Source organism: Hippocampus comes, unplaced genomic scaffold (genome assembly GCF_001891065.2).
Source record: "Hippocampus comes isolate QL1 unplaced genomic scaffold, H_comes_QL1_v1.1 scaffold155, whole genome shotgun sequence".
Lineage (NCBI taxonomy): Eukaryota > Metazoa > Chordata > Actinopteri > Syngnathiformes > Syngnathidae > Hippocampus > Hippocampus comes.
In genome coordinates this window covers 527,370-546,832 of record NW_017804967.1, presented here as the reverse complement: position 1 = coordinate 546,832, position 19,463 = coordinate 527,370, and the positions used below count along the sequence as shown (strand labels likewise).

The 19,463-nt window shown below is 39.6% G+C and overlaps 1 protein-coding gene across 3 annotated transcripts; it reads right to left on the bottom strand.

Moving 5' to 3' along the window:
• Positions 1–51: 51 nt before the first annotated feature.
• plat (plasminogen activator, tissue) lies at positions 52–16,245 on the bottom strand. Of its 3 annotated transcripts, none has more exons than XM_019888783.1 (15): positions 16,117–16,245; positions 9,317–9,407; positions 8,502–8,625; positions 8,141–8,275; positions 5,918–6,028; positions 4,440–4,614; positions 4,155–4,246; positions 3,890–4,064; positions 3,721–3,806; positions 2,923–2,985; positions 2,628–2,832; positions 1,892–2,028; positions 1,479–1,619; positions 1,241–1,389; positions 52–894 (listed from the first exon to the last, which is right to left on the bottom strand). In XM_019888783.1, exons 2-15 carry the CDS (start codon positions 9,371–9,373, stop codon positions 727–729), a joined length of 1,818 nt encoding a protein of 605 aa, XP_019744342.1. In that variant the 5' UTR covers positions 9,374–9,407; positions 16,117–16,245; the 3' UTR covers positions 52–726. The 3 variants fall into 3 exon arrangements, with proteins under 3 accessions (XP_019744342.1, XP_019744359.1, XP_019744350.1); XM_019888800.1 differs by having other exon boundaries at positions 8,583–8,625; XM_019888791.1 differs by lacking the exon at positions 16,117–16,245 and adding an exon at positions 11,508–11,734.
• Positions 16,246–19,463: the final 3,218 nt, after the last annotated feature.

The window sequence follows — 19,463 nt, the reverse complement described above, 5'->3', positions numbered from 1 at the left end:
ATCCAGGGTCAGAATTGAATAAAAATAAAAACACAAAGCAGAGGAAGTGTCGTGAGTCCAAAAATTTAATGTATTTTACCCGCTGTGATTATAGAACAATAAATTATTTACAACACATGTAAATTTCTATAAAATACACATAAATATTAAATTAGTAGAAAAGTTAAAAACACACAGGTACAAATTATTTGTCTGGAGCTACGTAGTTTATCAAAATATGAAAAAAGGCAATCATACAAACGTTATACTTTACATGCTGCTGTCCATGCTAGGCTGTATCCATGTGTCACGAGTGTTATGTTACAAAAAAAGTCCCTGTTACATATTCCCAAGTAAAAAAATAAAACAAAAAAAATTATAAAATCGAGCAGAATCTGAACCAGCAGATTTTATGAACTGAATGTGATGCAGAAGTCTGTGTTGAGCCTTTGCCATTGCGGGTGCTGCCGATCACTGACCCTTCACACCGCAACCAGCTCCACAGGGGTGAACTGACCAAAGCAACTGAACACATCTGTGCATGTAAACACACATAGATGACCTCAAGGGGGGGACACACTGGGCCCTCAAGCACAGGAAGTGAAGAACATGGAGCAACTGTGAGTGTTCAGAGCCCATGACAGAAGTTCCTCTTGGTCCCTCGAAGCAAGTGCTTGTCTCAAACATCCACTATTTGGATTTAGATACAACACGCATAATTAAGTGAACGCATCGTCATCTTGCTGCTCAGATCGGGTTGGCCGTCATTTTGTTATGAATCCAGTCGATGTAACGGGTGACGCGTGTGTAGACTCCGGGTTTATCCCTCTGGCCGCAGCCATCACCCCAGCTGACGACTCCCATCAGGGTCATTTTGTCATTGTTGCGGCAGACGAGAGGACCGCCAGAGTCTCCCTGGAAGGGCGTTCAAAAGGTATTTAGAAAAACATCTAAAGTATAGTTTACCTAATTAGGCATCTTCAGACCGGATTAGACTGGCGACACCCCTGTCGCCAGTCTAATCCAGTGTGAAGCCATAGCACTTGTTTTCGACAACAAAATTCAAGTACAGTTAATTTGTTTTTCACTTTTAAATAGAATGTCATTTAGTGTTTTGCAGCGGTTTGATTTTCAATGTATGTATTTAGGTACAATTCTCTTTAACCCGCAATACTATAATCGCCATGAGAATTTGCCTGTGTACTTGAATGATGTATACTTGCTGCACCGTAGTGTAAATAAGTTAGTAATGGGGACTCACCTTGCAGGCGTCATCCAGGCCTCTTGTGTCGCCCGCACACAGCATGTTGGCGGTGACTGTGCGTCCAGACAGCACAGCAGGGACACAACGCTCTCTGGGCCACAAGCGAACAAAACCTCTCTTGACACGCTCAGAATAATGGGCAGAAACTATGGAGGAGAAAAGGACAAGTTGAACATCACCTCCAGGGTGAGAACAGGGCCGCAGTCAAGTTCATGTCAGAGGTCAGTTGGCGTACACTCAGAGTCTTTCCCGTAGCCTGAGATCTCACACTCGGTCCAGTCAGGCAACACCAGGCCAGCTTCAGGAAGACACGCAGGGAGAACCTCTGGAGAGTTCACGGCACAGACACCAATGTCTGATTTCAGCTTCAGCAGAGCTGCAAGAAAATATTGGATGCGAGAAAGTCAGCGTGGCATGCCAATCTGACTCACTTAGTATTGCATGCACTGCTATTTTGTTGAAGCTGGATGTGCGCATGATGTGAATTTGAGAATTCACTCATGAACATTAGTGAGTGGCGTGGCTTTAACCAAATGCATGAATGTACAATGAGGAAAGTTCACAGAGTTAGGGGCACGTACAAACATTGTGCCTTAATTCAATACAATAGCATATAAGAGGTTAATTGAGCATGTCAGTTGTACCCACCGATGTCATTGTCAAACGTCTCGTTGTCAAATTTCTCATGGATCCAATATTTTTCCACTTTGAAAATCTGCTCACTGCTGGAATTCTGTTTGCGGAATGTCCTGCCCAGAATGACCTCCAACTTTGAAGGTTTATCCCTGCACAAAGGAGAACACACATGACCTTCATGGTATGACGTGACATGTAGTGTATGGTATGACAATGCCAGGTGTGTGTTTGGGCAGATATGCATCTATAACGATACTAGGCTCAGTACAGATGCTGTACAACTGTTCTCATGAAAATGCTCCGATACAATACTACCGATACCACTTCACCAGCCTGACATACCTTCCAGGAAGAAGCTATGTCGGCCATGTTTTATGTTTAGTAGTTTTATTTTAGAACTTTTGTTATTCCCAAAAAAAAAGTCCTGTATTTTTTTAACTCACATTTTGTAGAAAAAAACAAAGAGGTAACATGGCATCCTCTGTGTAGAGCCACTTATTCTCTTATCTACTCCGTGCACTCCTTTGATATAGTGCCCCTAGTGTTCAGAATGAGACACCACTTAATTAAAATGACTTGCGTTACAGGCTTTTGAGTGAAACTTGTGCCACGTTCATTAAAGTTTTGTGTTTTTGAACAAAAAGTATGAGCACTATCAAGTATCGCTGCTCTGTATTGTATAAGTAGTCAACCACAACATGTTATCAGTGCGTTATAGGGAGATATGTAACGAGTGAGTCTCATTTACGTGGGCTCGAAGCAGTGAGCTGCAGACAGGACCCAACAGGAGTCAATGAGAATTCCTCCGCAGCGGTGGAAGTGTTGCCGCAGACGAGCCTGGTAGACATTAATGGCGGCCTGCCAGGGCTGTTCCGTAATGTCGCTTTCACGACCTCCGAACATGCGGAAGGTAGGTTGGCTCAGGGTGTTGTCCAAACGCTGGCCGCATTTTCCTGAAGATAGGACGGACGGATTGTGAGACGACTCTTCAAACAACACGAGCAAACTGACTGGGGTTTGATGGGGTCATGATGATGTCATACCTCGGTTGTTGTTGATCATGGGGCCTCGAGGGCCCAGTGGGGTGATGGTGGATGGACGTCTCGCTGAAAAAGAGAGGAGTCCACTCAGTGAAACTAATGCAGTTTTGAATATCACAGTTCATTAATTTCATTAGTTCAAGTCATGGAGTGCGTAAAGCTCATCAGCAAGCTCTGAAAAAGCAAGATAACAGTCCTGATAATTTGAACCAGGTGTGTTGCAGCAGACAGAAATGGACAACGGGCAGGACAGGACAATGGACAGGAATATCATAGTCAGACTGAATTGTCTTTTTGGCTGGGAATAATCTTCAAAGACAATTCTCAAATAAAAAAAAAAAAAAAAAAAAAAAAAAAACTTACAGGACATTGCAGATGATGAGAATAGAATACAAAATGACCCTTTCCTTTAAGGACACCGATCGCTGTGGTTTCCAGCAAAGGTGCGCGCTATTTGCTTTCCCAGATGTCAAAGTTGTTGTTCATGAAAATTTAACCCATAAATTAGAAAGACTTTTTTTTATATCTAAAAACAAATACGTATTTATTTTTAAAAATAAAAACTTCATCCTTAATCATTAATGTTAAAAACGCACTTCCAATACAGTGTCATATTTATGATAAGTGGAGTAACTAATAACATTGAACCAGTGAGAGTGAGATTATTTCTAGATGACATTACAGTGCGGAACAGCAGCAACATTTACCCTTTTATGCTTTACATTTTAAAGGCTTGCATTTATATTGAAGCGACGACAGACTGCTGAAAAAAAACAATGAAAAAGGGTGTAAACAACTCACTGCATTTCGGGACATCACAGAGCTCCCACGTCAGCTGCAAATTCTTGTATATATGACACCACGGGCCTTTATCACCGTCAGGATTCCTGTTGGATGAAAGCAGATGCTTTGAGGAACTGAGTTTATTTTATATGATTTAACGACATTGTTTTCATCCCGGCTTTTGTACCTGCAGTAGCTGTGGCTGCCCAGGCCCACTTCGAGGGCATCAGACCTCCAAGCGTTGTTGGTCTTGTGCATGATAGCCGGAGAGTCCCATTGGAGACAAAGGGCGCCACTTTTAGTGACGGACTTCGTACCCCTGTAAGTCAGACCGATCCCTCTCGTGCATTCTTCGTACTTATCTGATGTAAATCACATAGGGGAGCACACATATGGGTTACATAACAACCATTAATGTACTGGTCAGTAGAGTGCTTGATGTGAGGTGCTACCTTGTGAACATTTGGGCAAGGAACAGTACTCCCAGATGATTTGAGTGCCTTTGTAAGTGTAACACCAAGGAGCACCGTCACGATCGGGGTTCCTGAGAGGAGAGAAAATCATCTTTGGGTCTCCGCATGAGAAAGGTACGGTTTAAACACTGAGTGGGAAATCCAACTGTGAGAGAGTTCTAAACAGCCCAGTGTGCGATTCTAAAAACGACGACTTAATTAATTAATCAAATGATCAATTGGCGCAGGGTATTTGCCCATACAGATCTGTATTTTCTTACAAACCTGCAGAAGTTGTGGTTGCCTAGCCCGAGGTTGCTGGCCTCCACTTTCCTGGCGGTGAACTTTTTTCCCCTGAGTGCCGTACTGTTCCAGTTGATGCACTCTGCTCCCGACTTGCTGAGACTCCACGTGCCGCGATAGGCCTCCCCACTGCCCACAACGCACTTCTCTTTGGTGTCTGGAAACAAACAGCTGACTGATTAGATACACGTACACCCTTGATTATTCTTGGCATTCATGTCTCTCTTAAGGGTTTATCAAATGCATTTATTCTGACCGGATGAAGGCTATTTCCCACTGCGGAACAATTCTTCACAGCATTTGAATGTTATCATTTTGACATTACGTCCTTATTGCATACCAAAGGGAACCTGATTGTGCGCGGTTCAAGTGTTTTTCGTCTTGCGGAATCAGATGATTGCTTGCTTTGTCTTGCGAGCAAAAATTTGAAATACTAAGACTGTGTGGTGACAGTGACGGCAAGCAGCGATTTGGCAGAATAATTCTTCAAAGCCAGCTTTCAAGCTGTTTATTGCCGCTCAAAGTTGAAGTTTACTGTCAAACTAAACATCAGACAAAGAGAACAACACATTGTGTATTTAAAACAACTATAGAGATTTGCCTTGGATATAATATCCCAATACTAATATTTAATATAATAATACACAGGCTCAATTTGCTAGTCTCTGTGAAGATCGACTAAGGCGCCTTAAAGAGAAGTTTAACTTGTGACCCTCCCCATGTATAATCATATGACTGCGTTATACTGCTCTCATGTGGCCAAGAAGGGCACACAGAAGGAGCAGCGAGATTGATTTGAAGGAAAAAAATGTCAAGGGCACCATTGTACATTTTGAGAGACATTAAAGGTCTGTTTTTATTTAATGTATGAAACCTGCAATGCTTCCTCAATGGCTTTGAAGAATCAAAAAACAAACAAACATGTATTGACTTTGGCTTTCACTAAGGCTATCACTGGCTAGCTGCCACTAGTGATGTACTTTGCGTAATTGTTCCACTGAGAGGGTGCGGTGTCTAACTGTCCCAGAAAGAATTGCACAGATATAAAACATTCATACATCAGTGCTCTTTGCATGGTTTAGGGAGTTTTCTGTTTGCAATAATTAATCTAAATGTCTTAAGAGACATTTTAATTATTTTGTCAGGGTCTGGGCTAAACTACATAATCTTAGTCCTTCATCATAAGAGATTTTGGACAATTGTATGCTTTCAGTTTTTTGGGGGAAAGCCCTTTTCTGTTCCTACTCTAATTGCCCCACGGGGATAAAGTTTTCTGAACCTGAATCTACATGACTGCACCCCATTGCACAAACACAAGAGGCGGATTGGTAGAGTTGTCTCGCTAAATGAACTTTTTCCGACTTCATCAAGGTAAGGTGGTGCTTGCATCAAACGGCCACCACTGATCAAATACCTTCGGAAGAACTAAAACGGGGATTGTGAGCCCGCGCCCTACTTACTGATCTCACACCGGGAGCCACTGAAGCCTGGGGGGCACTGACAAATGTAGTCCGAAGAGTACACAGCCTCCTTGCATGTCCCTCCATTGTAGCAATGAGACGTGTAGCAGTCTAGAAGGGGCAGAAAACCAAAGCGGGTTAAGATATACTGCATATCACTACCTAAAAAGTGAACAAAGGTTATAATGGATGATGTGTTCAGCAGGGATTCAGCCTTTCATTTTGCGCCACTGCAATATTATGTTTTGCTCACCAAGTGTTTGAATGGGCAGACAAATGAACAAAAAACAAATAGGACATGACTTTTAAGCATGCTAAAAATAATTTATTTAGCTCAATGCCGAATACGGTGCCCCTTAAGCATCAGTGCCCACTTGCAGCCTGCTACACTTTTTTTTAACTAACCTGCCATGTCACAATAAATTAAAAACATTGCCAGTAACAGAAAGTTACAAAAAAAGTTTACAATTTTGAAAGACATCGCACTATTTTTAAAATATAACAGAAAATGGAAAAATGTTTCACGTTATTTGATGCCACACTTTTCACCTTATATTATTTTTTATGCTTAAAATAATGTTTGATAATATCACACTTGTTTTTATTTTAAAAAATTGTTAGGATGTTGTGAAATATAGCATTACTTTTGCAGAAAAAATGAGAAGATTAATGTTACAGCAAGATCACGCAAGACAATCAGACAGTCAAAAAAAGTGGATTTACAAATATTTTGAATGTTACAAGATATTACTACTTTTAATTAATTAATTAAAAGCTCAAACTGTCCATATTTTTCCTCTATCCATACAGTACATTTTTTAAGTGCAGTTCAGTTCAGTTGTATTTGTTCTTCAAATAAAATGCATTTGCATTTAATTTTTTAGGACGGTTTGTTCACATACAGTTCATCAACACTGTACAGACAAGGCGGAAAAACAGTTTCATGCGATTGCCAGCCAGGTTCTCTATTTATTATTACAAGAGGTCTAACTGGAGGATAATACCAGCCGCAGGCTCAAAACTGGCAGCCTGAGCTCACAAGTTGGCCGGCTGCTGTGTGGTAAGAAATATTCTGAGGGAAAAGCGACCATAAGTCACCGAATTCGTCACTGGGGGGGGTGGGGGGTGAAATGCACCAGGAAGGAGCAATGTCAGACTAAACTACACCTACAGAAAGCCGACAGTGCAATTCAGACCAAATAGGAAAAAACCCCAAACAAAAACGATTGCTAGCGTTTGTTGCAGCCAAGTTAGCTGTGAAGTCAAGACACAGCTAGCAGACAGGAAAGGTCAACTGTAAGATATTTTGCCAAAAGTCACTAACTATGTCATGTCTTTGTTAAAATGTACATACATTGTACGTTTACATCTCACCACAAAAAGCTAATCAACTAATAAGGTCTTGATCTTCTGTATGACCACCAAATGAAGAAACGTGCAATATTTGGTTGTATCGTGATTTACTGTACATGTTGGGCCTCTTGTCCCAACTTTATACTTTGAAGCTGTTGAGGTGATAATGTATTACAAAATTAGGTCAGATTGCTGATCAGGGGCTTTAAAACAAGATTTTTATTTTTATTTTTTTATCCAAGGCAATCCACTTAAGTAGCACCCAATGACATGCCCATAATGTTTCAGTTACATTACGTGGCATATTTGGAGCACAACAAATGTTTTGATGTTGATCTGAGAGTTTATAGAGTGGATCTTGGTAAGATTTTCAGGCAAAAAAACCCCAACGTTTTTGGTCATTGAGTCAACATCTGAGGGTAAATTTTAAAAAATGATGAAATACATCCTTTGTTGATACCTTAATTTTTAGATATTACTAAATGTGGTTTATTGAGAAGTGATTTTTGACTTCATATAATGTTGAATATTATTTTTCACCTTACTACTAATGATCTCTGAGCTTGAACACTACGCCTTCGGCACTCACTCACTGCATGCCCACCAAATTTGGAGACAGTTCTCAGCGATTTACATGTAAGTGAAATACAAATGTTAAATGTTTTTGTCTTGATTTGTGTCTTTAAAGTGACATTTTGAAGCAAAACGTGTATATTTTGGGGGTTACTGCGTCATCACACGAGGCTATACAAAAAAACCCTTAAATGGTCACTATCAATGTATTTTTGTTGTAAGGGTGTAAACACGGTGATTGTACTTGTTGGATCGTGATGTGAAAGCAGAATAGTGTTGATAATATGTTGCACTCACTGATGACGGGCACAATGTGACACAGTTCTCGTCCTCTAAACGCACAACGGCAATACTCCACACGCTGTCCCTTCCATCGCAGCCAAGTGTCCCCATAACTATGCACGGCTGACGTCGTACTATCCACACAACGTGCTGAGAAGACACACACAAACCACATGCAATTCATCAGCCAATCATACTACAAGATTACAAATGGTTGTTACATGGACAAACAGAGATGCAAATCATGAGGCAATCAGACGAGAAGATTACAAATCGTGATTGTTACATGGACAAACAGAGCGGAACAAAAGAATCTGAAGCTGAGGTGATGTTGTTATAAGGAAAGGCAAAAAGAAAAAAGAATGGGTGGGCTCACGGGAGGTGTCAAAGGAAGGTGAAGGCTTCTGGATATGAACAATGAAAAGTGGCCGCCTGGATGTCTTCCGCTGAGGCTCACCTCGGTAAAAACGAGTTCCTCTCTTGGAGCGGAGCAGCTCCGCCTGAAATAATACACAACAGCACCAATGTTCAAGATCACGAATAACATTTAATTACCTCTACTTTTCATTTCAAGACGTTCTTCGATGCGCAAGGAAGTCAGTGACGGGGGTCTCGTTATTGCGTGACAATCATGAATTGTGACGTTGCCTACTTTTTTTCAGTTAAAAAAAAAAATTCACATTTCAGATTACACTAACGTCATCCAATCTACGCCCGCCACTATTTGAGTAATTTAGCAACAGCATGCTTCCATATTAGCTTTCAGAGAGCACATCTGTGGAATTAATCCATACAATAAAAAAAGTCAATTAGTGAGCCAGTCCGCCAATGATGACGTTAGCTATGTCTGAATTACCGCCATGTCTATTTCGGAATCTTTTTATCTGTTGAAATGTAAATAACAGCCTCTGTTTCGTCTCACTTCAGCGAAATTTACCTCTTCTACCATCTTCTTTTCGACTGACACATCACTCATTGAAACTACATTAGGAGAGGAGAAGGCTAAAAAAATCATCATTCAAAACATATCAAATGTTTTGTCAGTCGTTCTGCCTTGTAAATACACGTGACCGCATGGCAATAGCGGTTGTATACAGTATTGCGATATTGATTTGAAATGAAATGATTATAAATATATTTTATAGATGAACCCTTTCTGTTTCCTGTGCAAAAAGGAAGTGTGCTACTTACACTGTCCGCTAAGCAGCAGAAGAGAGCACACAGCACCAAAAATTGTATTCTGGTCATGGTCTTGGGGTGGTCTTTCAAGCTCCTCAGTTCTCTGCAAGCACAAAATGAAATTGCATTGGATGGATCAGATTTTAGATTCACATACGGCTGTATCGAAACATCTGATATAGATGGGTCGAACTGAAAAGAAGAAATAAAAATGAAATCATTGCGTTTGCCTTAGAGCGGTTGTGTCCAAACACGGTCTTCAAGGGCCGCTATCCTTTTCATAAAAAAACAACAAAAATAATATTAAATATTTGTTTGTGTTTTGGATTAAAAAAAAAATGGAAGTGGACACAATTTAGAGGCACATGCTTTTCCTGTTTTACTTCAACAATGCAAAGCTTTAAAAAGTTTTAAATTACATTGAAATGATTACCCTTGCAGTTTTGTAATACAGTAAATTCTTTTTTTTTTACACTGCTACCACCATTAAATGCAATTGAGGGTTAAACCCTCACACACGTGGACACTAAATATAAGCACAAGTTACAACCTAATCTAACCAGGAAGCTGACTAATAGAGCTTGAGTGTGCTTGTTGAATGAATCTTAATTGTTAATAGTGAATCAACAATTGCAGGAAAAATTATCATACAATTCTAGTTACAATTCCTTTGTTTCCTCTGTTGCTTCCTTTCTGCAAAACTATGCCTGTGCCCCAGGGAAGCCGCTGGGAGGAAAGGGTGGGACAGGTGGGGAGGAAACATGGATTCGACTCTGACTCAGGCAGGAAATCAATCGTAACGCATTGTACAGGACAGTTGGATGATGTGTTTGGGCTTCAATTAATCATTTACTTTACACACATTCACATACAGTGGATAAAAGTCTACACAGACCTATGTAAATGGCACGTTTTGTGGTATGAGAAAAAAGAACTGCGCGAAATTATTTTTAAATCTTTTTCACCATTAATGTGATTTATAACCTGTATAACTAATTGGGGGGGGGGGATAATAAAGTTCTACTGTTCTAGGAGGCTTTTCCTGACATCTTTTTTCTTTTTAGCAGCAGTTGAGGGCTTTGAGTTGATACTGACTGATATTTGGAACTGAATTTACTTACAGTACACATGTCCATTGTGTACTTTAGTTAATGAAGTAAGGAAGAAGCGCTGGAAACCCTGCAAAAATTATAGGGTCCTCGTATTACGACAGTCAACATTTTAACTGCTCGTAACAAGTTATTTTGCGCAGTGGCGTAAAAATAAATTTTCATTTCCCGCTACCAGTGTATTTATTGTTTTTGTTTTGCTTGTTTCTTATTTATGGCCTAAAAGTGTTTTTCATGCAACACTTTACTGAAATTGTTACTTTACTGCTGCCTTACGGTAGGTAGAGCATCTTCGGTGCTTCCCAACTTACATACAAATTCTGGATGCGTTGTCACTGTTGAAATATAATTCCATCATAAAGGAAATCCCTGTATAAGGTTGCAATAGAACTGCCTGCATGTAAATTATGCCTCTCAAGGATATACACCATGGTTGGGAAAAAAACGTACTCAAGGGCCTTGTTTGATTAATTTTTGTTGAACAAAAGGATAGTCCAGGCCATTCATAAGATTGGAAAAAAAAAAGACCGTCCATCAGCAAGTCACAGGGAACAGATATTATATCGACAGACTACTGAGTCACACTCAAATTTGCACTTGAGAGAACTGAAACTGCGCTACCGGCATGGAAGTCAAGCAAGTAAACCACTACGCTCTCAGTGACTCACCCTGTACCTAAATTTAGTCAACAGGTCCTGTGGTCCAAACACACAGGTGTCCTCCAAAAGTTTCCTGTCCTGGCGGACAGAATGTATTTGAGACTCTAAATTAATACCTCTAATAATATAAAGGTCAAAGGTACAAAAGCAGTTCATTGTTCCCCTAAAATTACAATACAATAATGTACTTCCAACACCCTCCAGCCCAAAATTTGTATTTAACCAAACAGACAGTCTGATCCTCTAATCTTGGGAAAGTTTTCATTCTCTGGTGTCTGCCAGTTCACCCTCTCTGCTTGACTGGGCACACAGAAAGCAGAACTGTGTTTTCACATCACTGACTACACACACACACACACACACACACACACACACAAAGCAAATCATTACGAGCCCAATAAGATCTGCTGCCTTGTAAAGCGATCACACACTCACCGTTAAAAGGATGGGCCACTTTCTAGTTCTTGTCTAAAAACAAAGCAAATGGACCTTTCTATTGGAGAGTGATTTAACACCCCCCCAAACTGAACCTCACCGACTCAACGGGCTATAGTTTCCTTTTTGTTTTCCTTTTGTGCAGCTGTGCGGCTTAGCTGTGCCCCCCTCTTGCCGGCCCTGTCAGTTGAAAACATGTGTTTCCTGCTCACATGCTGGCTGAGAAATACAGTACATGCAGTATCAAGCCCTGCAACTTAAAAACACACCCAGATCAGACATGAACATATGTTCCTCCCACCCTGTTTGGAGCCTCTTGTATCTAAGAGGCATGAGGCCATGCCTGGGTTCAACTCACAACCTCAAAATGTAATTACATTACTTCCAAAGGCAAGTGGCATTGTTTTGAAGGGAATTTTGCTCTTTTCTTATGTACTCTGTGTGTGTGTGTGTATGTATGTATATATATATATATATACACACACACACACACACATACATACATACACACACACTAGCCACTAGCTAGCTAGCTCACGAGTTAACAGACTTGGTCCTTGTCATAATTACGAATCAGCTTGCAATTGTCCTGACAACCACTCGTGAACAGAGACAGATGCTCAAGGCGTCTGTTGCAGGACCAAGACTGACCTGTGATAGGCACCACGGTACCACAGAACATCCAGAAAATACAAAAGAAGAAGAAGGACAAGACACTAGGCTAACTTTTAGCTCATGTGGCAATTGCATTGCAGTGGCAAATCCTTCTGCTTTGTCCTTTGTATTGTGTTGAATGACTTATGAGACACGTAAAATAAAAGCTCAAGAGTGTTGAATGACTTATGAGACATGTAATATAAACACTCAATCTTACCTTTATTTGTAACAAGAATTTGGTGTTGACCACACACAAGCATTTGTGATTGTAAATACTGAACAGGTTTAACATTTAAGGTTGTTGGCTTTGACCATTTTCCAAGCAGAATAGAGAGTAAAAGAAAAACACTCTCAACACCCTCCACACCACAGGATAATCACTCAGAATAATCTTGATCATTAGAAAATCGGGCCATTGCTGACTTCGATCGCAAGAGAAAAATTTCCGATGAGGCCAGACCATCAGTATGGATGAAGACCTATTTCTCTTGAATGGTTGCTCTATCGGAATAGCACAGATGGCTCCAGGATTTTTTTTTTCTCCCGGGGTTAAAGGGGTGCTTGACTGATAAATAGGTGGGCTGAGAATCTAATTTCTAAATATATTTTATCATAGCACAAAGTAGACGCTGATAGAGTCATTGCACAAATCATGTGTGTATACTTACTTTGGGAAACTTAGTGTGTTACATTGTCAATGGGGTTTGAGGATCGTGGGGTTTTTTTGTAGGTCAAATATGAGTGGAACAAGTGAAAACATCTTCGGAGGATCAGAAGCCAGACACTGAGTCACAACACTGCCACGTTTGTAGGGCAAACACGTGCAGTGATTAAAACAAAGACATGCACAGCTGTATGTGTCATTTGACCTCAATCTTGTAATCACCTTTTTGGAGGCCTTAACATGATTGAAAAGTGTTTTTATCCAGGTCAGTGGCGTGGGGGGCCGAGGGCATCCAAATTATGGGGGACAACATGCATTCAATTCGAGTGTGAATGGTTTATGACTGGGAAAATTCCAACAGCTAAATTTGATAATGTAATAATTTCTTGGTTTCACCAAGAAAACGTGGGTGCAACGGCCCATTTCAGTATTTACTGGTCCTCTATTGCGTTTGTACCTGCTTGGACTTGTTCAAGTTGACAAGCAAGTGCAACGATGACGGAGCACTGAGGTTCGAAGAGATGGAGGTGGGACATTCTTGCCTTCCAGTAATGACCAGAAAATGTGGAAGCCTAAAATGGTGAGAAAGTGCATGCGACATACTTGCATTTCCGTGCGAAAAGACTAAATTTAGGGTTGCTCCTGTACACTGAAGTGTGCACGATTTGATTCATGAAGTGTGAGGAATAGTACTCCACTCAACTCTATCTGTACAGCCTTTGAAAAACAACCACAGGTGGAACAAAGCACTGTCCACAAAAAATAACAATTAAACATAATGTATAAACGATTTTATAGGATGAAATGATTTTGAAAAATAATCAAACTGTGGCTATTTTTCTCCTTAGTAATGCCATCGCGATCTAATATGCAATTATTTTTTTCAAGGTCCTCTTCCGATGTATTCTTTAGCAAACAAATAAATTAATATCCGTTTTTTAATATACATATATGTTTTGGTCTTATAGCTCAGGCTTATGATTAAATAAAGGCAAATGAAGTATGAATGAATATGAAAGACAGTTTATCTTCTTCGATTAGATTTAATTTGTGAAAGACTTTGATTTGCAGTGCTGCAAATGTTCACTGTGACAACTTGTCATCAATTGTGGAAAAGAAAAGAAAAAGAAGAAGCAAAAGAAAAAACTCCAGTCGTTTCCGGTAGTTTCCAGTAGTTTTGGTTATTCCAGAAGCAGCTGGTCAGCTGACCCAAGTCAACTGGTAGCACCTGAGCGATGGAATAGCTCAGAGTGGTCAGACGGAGTGAGACGAACCCGTGGCGGTAAGCCAGAATCTGAGTTACATGCTCCCTCTTACGTGCTCCAGTTAAGAGCATTTTGAACCAACTGGGAAGACTGGCTGACTCCAGAAATAAAGAGCATTACAATCACTCAGCCAAGATGTAATAAAGGCTTGGAATACTATTTCTAAATGCACATTTTCTGATATGATTAAAAATCACTGTCCGACTTCAAACCCAAGTTTGAGACTGCTGGCTTCACATATTTTTTCAAGGGAGGATTTGTAATGGCTAATGGCACCAAAAACTTTATGCTCATCGAGTAAGACGAACTGACACGGGAAAGACCTGTTTTGTATTTGTGGGCATTGCACTGCATTTATGGCCTTCGTCTCTACACAGCAGATCAGAACATGTTTTTGAATCAGTTGGACCTGCTGGGATCACTAAAGCTTCAATTTGGCCATTGTTCCTTTACACCCTGCTACAATATGCTATGTCAGAAAGCTATTTAACAGGCATTATTCATTCTCCACAGTCACTCAGGGGGAGGGCATTGGTGCATGCTTCACTGCGCCAGCTCTGTAAAAGTCCCACAGAACATAAAGCCGCATTGTTGCCTTCAAGCCTCCCCCCACTGCAGGGCTCAGTATGAGGCCTACAAAATGTGAATGTCCACACACAGCGCAACAGGTAAACAAGAGGCGGGAGAGCAAATTGAGAGATGAGACATCTGGATGGAGGGAGATGAAAGGAGAGAAAAGAGAATGAAGAGAAGAACACCATGGGAAGCAATAAAAAAATCCCCAGAGGTCAACGTAAAATGAATGAGTCGCCCTGAGTCATCTCATCTTCCAGGGCTGCACTGAGAGGGATGAAGGAATTGATGGCTTCTGATAAAAGCACTGAATAAACACACAATCTCTGAATGCCGAGGTTTTTTTTGCTGAGTTTTTTTTTTGTTTGTCCTGATACCAATATAGAAACAGTCTTAGCGTTTTAACTCACTGTCTTTGTGAGTCACGTCATTAACTCAAGTGACCACAGAGCCTGGAATGCAGATACAAGCGCTACTTTGGGAATGTCAGTGTGCAATGGTGCACAGTATCAGTAAAGTATCAGTCTGACGTACACATCCACAGAAGAGAGAATAACGAAGAATGCAGGAGGCTCAAATCTGACACACTACATGGTTGCACCAACTTTTAGTTCGGGCTGGCACAAAAAAAAAAAAATGATGACAATTAACTGATATGGAGCTTCTTGATACTGTAGAGAGATAGAGAAAGTAGGTCTGAAAAAAAAATTGACACACCCCTGTTTAATGCCATTTTTTTCTGATATAAAACAGACTAAGACAAATCCTTTCAAAACTTTTTCTACAATTAATGTCACCTAGATAGATAGTTAGATAGATAGCTAGCTAGATAGATAGCTAGATTGATAGATATTAGCACATTTTAATAGCTTTATATTTTCAGTCCAAAAAAAAAAATGTTGCTTTTCAAATAAAACAAACAAACTACATTTTGCACTTGATATAGAAACCTCTTGCTACTTGCATGCATAATAACACTGTAGGCGATGTGTACGTAACCAACAGATTATTACAGAAAAGCACTGTTATGTGTTTAAAATGAAATTTGTGGTGCAGGTTGAAAGCAATACACAAAAAGGCACAGAGAGATGAACGTAATGATTTAAATGTGATATGTACTAAATACTACTCAATCAACATACTATACTAGATTAAAAAAACATATATCTGGTATATATCCTTTTAAAACATTTCTGATTTAATTTTTTTTTTTTTGTGACACTGCACGTTATGATTGACGGAATAAAGCCTATGTAAAGCAACAAGACTACACCTACTCTTATATACCAAAAGAACACTGAACTATGACACGCCAAAAATGTAAATTATCATCTGTGGCAGTAATAATCATACTAAGAATGAAACAATGTTTTTTAACCCTCCTAATGGGATCATGCAGAGAAGATTTAATTTGTTGTGCAAGTGCAAAGAAAAGAATGGAGGCTCTTACCACCAAATGAGAAATGGTGATGATGATGGTGCTGGTGAGCTTTCCAATGGATGCTTCGCTGGGAGTGAGCTGCTCCGGCGGTTGTTCTCACTTTTTAAAGCCCCGTGTGGGGAGGAGAGAGCGAGTGAAGGAGGAGAGGAGTGGAGAGGAAAGATGTGGAGTGGGGAGGAGAGAGGGTGGGGGTGGGGGTGCTGTGACCTCAGAGGGGGAAACACTTCTGCTCTTTGGGCCGGATGATGACGATGCAGATGAGAGGGAGGGTGGAGTTCACACCCTCACATACATATCTATAGCCCCCTATTTTTTTTTTGGTTTTGTTTTATATTTCTTGATATTGACGTCACAAATGACATATGAATGTGCAAGCCGTGCAAAAAAACGTACTTTATTAAATCTCCAGATATTTAAATGTAATTAACCAAGCGCTGTACCACTAAAGCTGTATTTCTATAGTATTGTATCAGTATGTATCATAAAGTATCATGAGTAAGTTGTTTCAACATCATTTCCCTTTCATTTGAAGACAGTCAGTCAACACATACAGTATTTCAGCATGAGATGATGACGCAATGAAATGGATGTTCGCTCATTTCTTTGGCTTCCTTTACCTTTTCATGCACCAATAATGATAACCTGTAACCTGATGACATAATAAGCTGTCCGCTGTAGTAAGGAAAAATTCACTTTCTGGGAAAAAAATGTTGATTTATTCTGATGCTCGTTTGAATTTTGATTCACCAAAGGAAGTATTGTTACTATTTGTACAAGGATGGCAAAATATTAGCAACTTCTCATTTTTATCGTTTTCACGGTGGTATTAACACATTACTTTTTGTGTGTGCTTAACAAGTGTGGTTAATTTACACCATAAAGTTTAAAATGTAGTATGCCATACTCTAGATTTCATTTCTGTACCTCGTCATCCTCAACTGTCAAACTTATTTAATGGAAAATTAGGGGGAAAAATACATTGTATATCATACAGGTGTAACAAACATGTTCAACTTCTACTTGTTTCTCAATTGGTTAATTTACACCATAAAGTTTAAAATGTAGTATACCATACTCTATATTTCATTTCTGTACCTCGTCATCCTCACCTGCCAAACTTATTTAATGGAATATTAGGGGGAAAAATACATTGAATATCATACAGGTGTAGCAAACATGTTCAACTTCTATTTGTTTCTCAATTTTTTTTTATTTTGAATGATAAAATATTTCATTATTAAAAATTATATATCTGAAACATTCTGTAAATACATGTGAAAAAAAGCCCACTTGATTTCTTTTGTAAGTTTATATAAATTGCCCATGAATGGGGGTCCTGTATTAAAATTTCGCCAATGACTGGCCCGAAGTCAGTTGGGCTTCAGATCACATTCAACCCGAATTAGAATATGCCCAATAGACAATGGATGGATGGATGAACCTCACGGGGAAAATCATAGTTTTACAGCTGTGCAGGATAATGTGGTACACATCATACTGTTGACAACATAGAATAAAAATAATAGCAGTTTTGATTTCATCTGGTATCATCTGGAGAGCTGTGAAGCCATCGGCATTTGGCAGCTTAGACTTTGCAGTTTTGTAAGACTGCCATTCCCTTCTTCCGCCAAGTGACATTGGTGCAGGTTTGGGAAAATTGCCGACTGGGAAAAAAAATTTTCTGTCGCAGACAGCAATTCAATGCTAATTTCAGAAGCTTTGTTGGTATCACATTGCTCCAACACATAGTAAAATTAAGCTATTCATGACAAGTTTCTCCAAACACGACCTGTTCTTGATAAAACAAGCAACCAAGCCTAATATTACCAACAATGATGAAAACACAAACTCCTACAGAAGGCGCAAACAAAGGGAAATTCTATCTGGGGGGTTTACATGGCGACTATGCATCATCAAAGGTTCTATGGATTAGCTTGGTGATTCGGCGGGTGAAACTATGGGCCAGTTTGATGGCGATGGGTTGAAAGGACTGTTGGAAAGTTTCATTCTGCAGGTGTACCTAATGCAGGATAGCGTACCGGTACATAAAATGCACTGTTCCATATGTCTTAAGTGTTCTCTGTTCATGATTTGAGGAGGATCATGACCTAGCTTTCTTATTCTAAAATGTTTAACTATGTTATGATTCATTTTCCATCTGTCTGTGACCTCTAGGGCTTTCCTAAGATTGTTGTTCTTGACTCGATGCCAGTCTGTCTTATGAACCACTTGGCACCAGGAGCCATTTGTCACTACCACAATCTTCTTTTTTTTTATGCAAATCCCTCCTTCCTGAGGAAATCAGCCTCTGGAATGGCCAACATATTTTGGAATAAAATGCTGCTGTGTTAATAAATGTTTTTTGTTTACTGTGGATTCACTCTTTAAAATGTCCATATAAACTAACTGTGATGGGCGCAGAAGGTTTACTCCCATCTGTGTTACATTAGCACTCCCTGTTCAGGATGAGCAACAAGGATCACATTTCTTCTACGATGCCAGATGGAATTTATGAAAGATGTAATGTTCAGGCAGATAGTATCCTTATCTTTGGACTTAATTTGTTGAACGTGAAATATTGCAGTGCTGTTCAACGTTCTCTGTAGCCCAAGTCATCATGTTGCAATACAGGGTGTGGTGGTTATGTCTTCATATTTGTGGTTTCATTAATTTCTCATCTGCTAGGACAACTCACAGATTGACAGCAGTAATCATATAGTCTACAGTAATACATTCATGACCTGAAATTATGCTCACTTATTGATCTTTTTTATTATCTTTATTGTTAATGTTTGAAAAAGGAGCACACATTCCCATACACTGAAACAAAAACCTAATGAGCAAGACACTCATAACAAAATGGATACAGGTAAAACATGAAACCAAACTGAATCCAATAAAAATAAAATCAACAAAAACACAGATCATGACAAGAATCAAAGAACTACAAACCGAACCACAATGAGCAATGTGAGGCCAAAGAACCACCACTGTTGTTCATGTTGGATCAAATGGTGATCTTTCACTGTCGTAGATCTATGATTCAATTGTGAGATGGGACCTCAGTTAACAATATTGCATGAGGGATCATTAAAAAAAATGGTCATATGATTTATAATGACTAATTAATGCCTGAAAATGTGAAACTTGACCGAGGACTGTGACTTAACCCTGATTTATGTAATTATGTAGTCATTGTCCACATGACATCATTTGGGATCAAGACTCTTATAAAAGACAATTCGGGAGATAATTTCGAGTCGACATATTTCAAGTCTACTTTTCTAAATAAGCCTCAAGACCTGATCAGACTAGCATCCACAGTACAGTATTTTCATTGATATTTACGATGATGG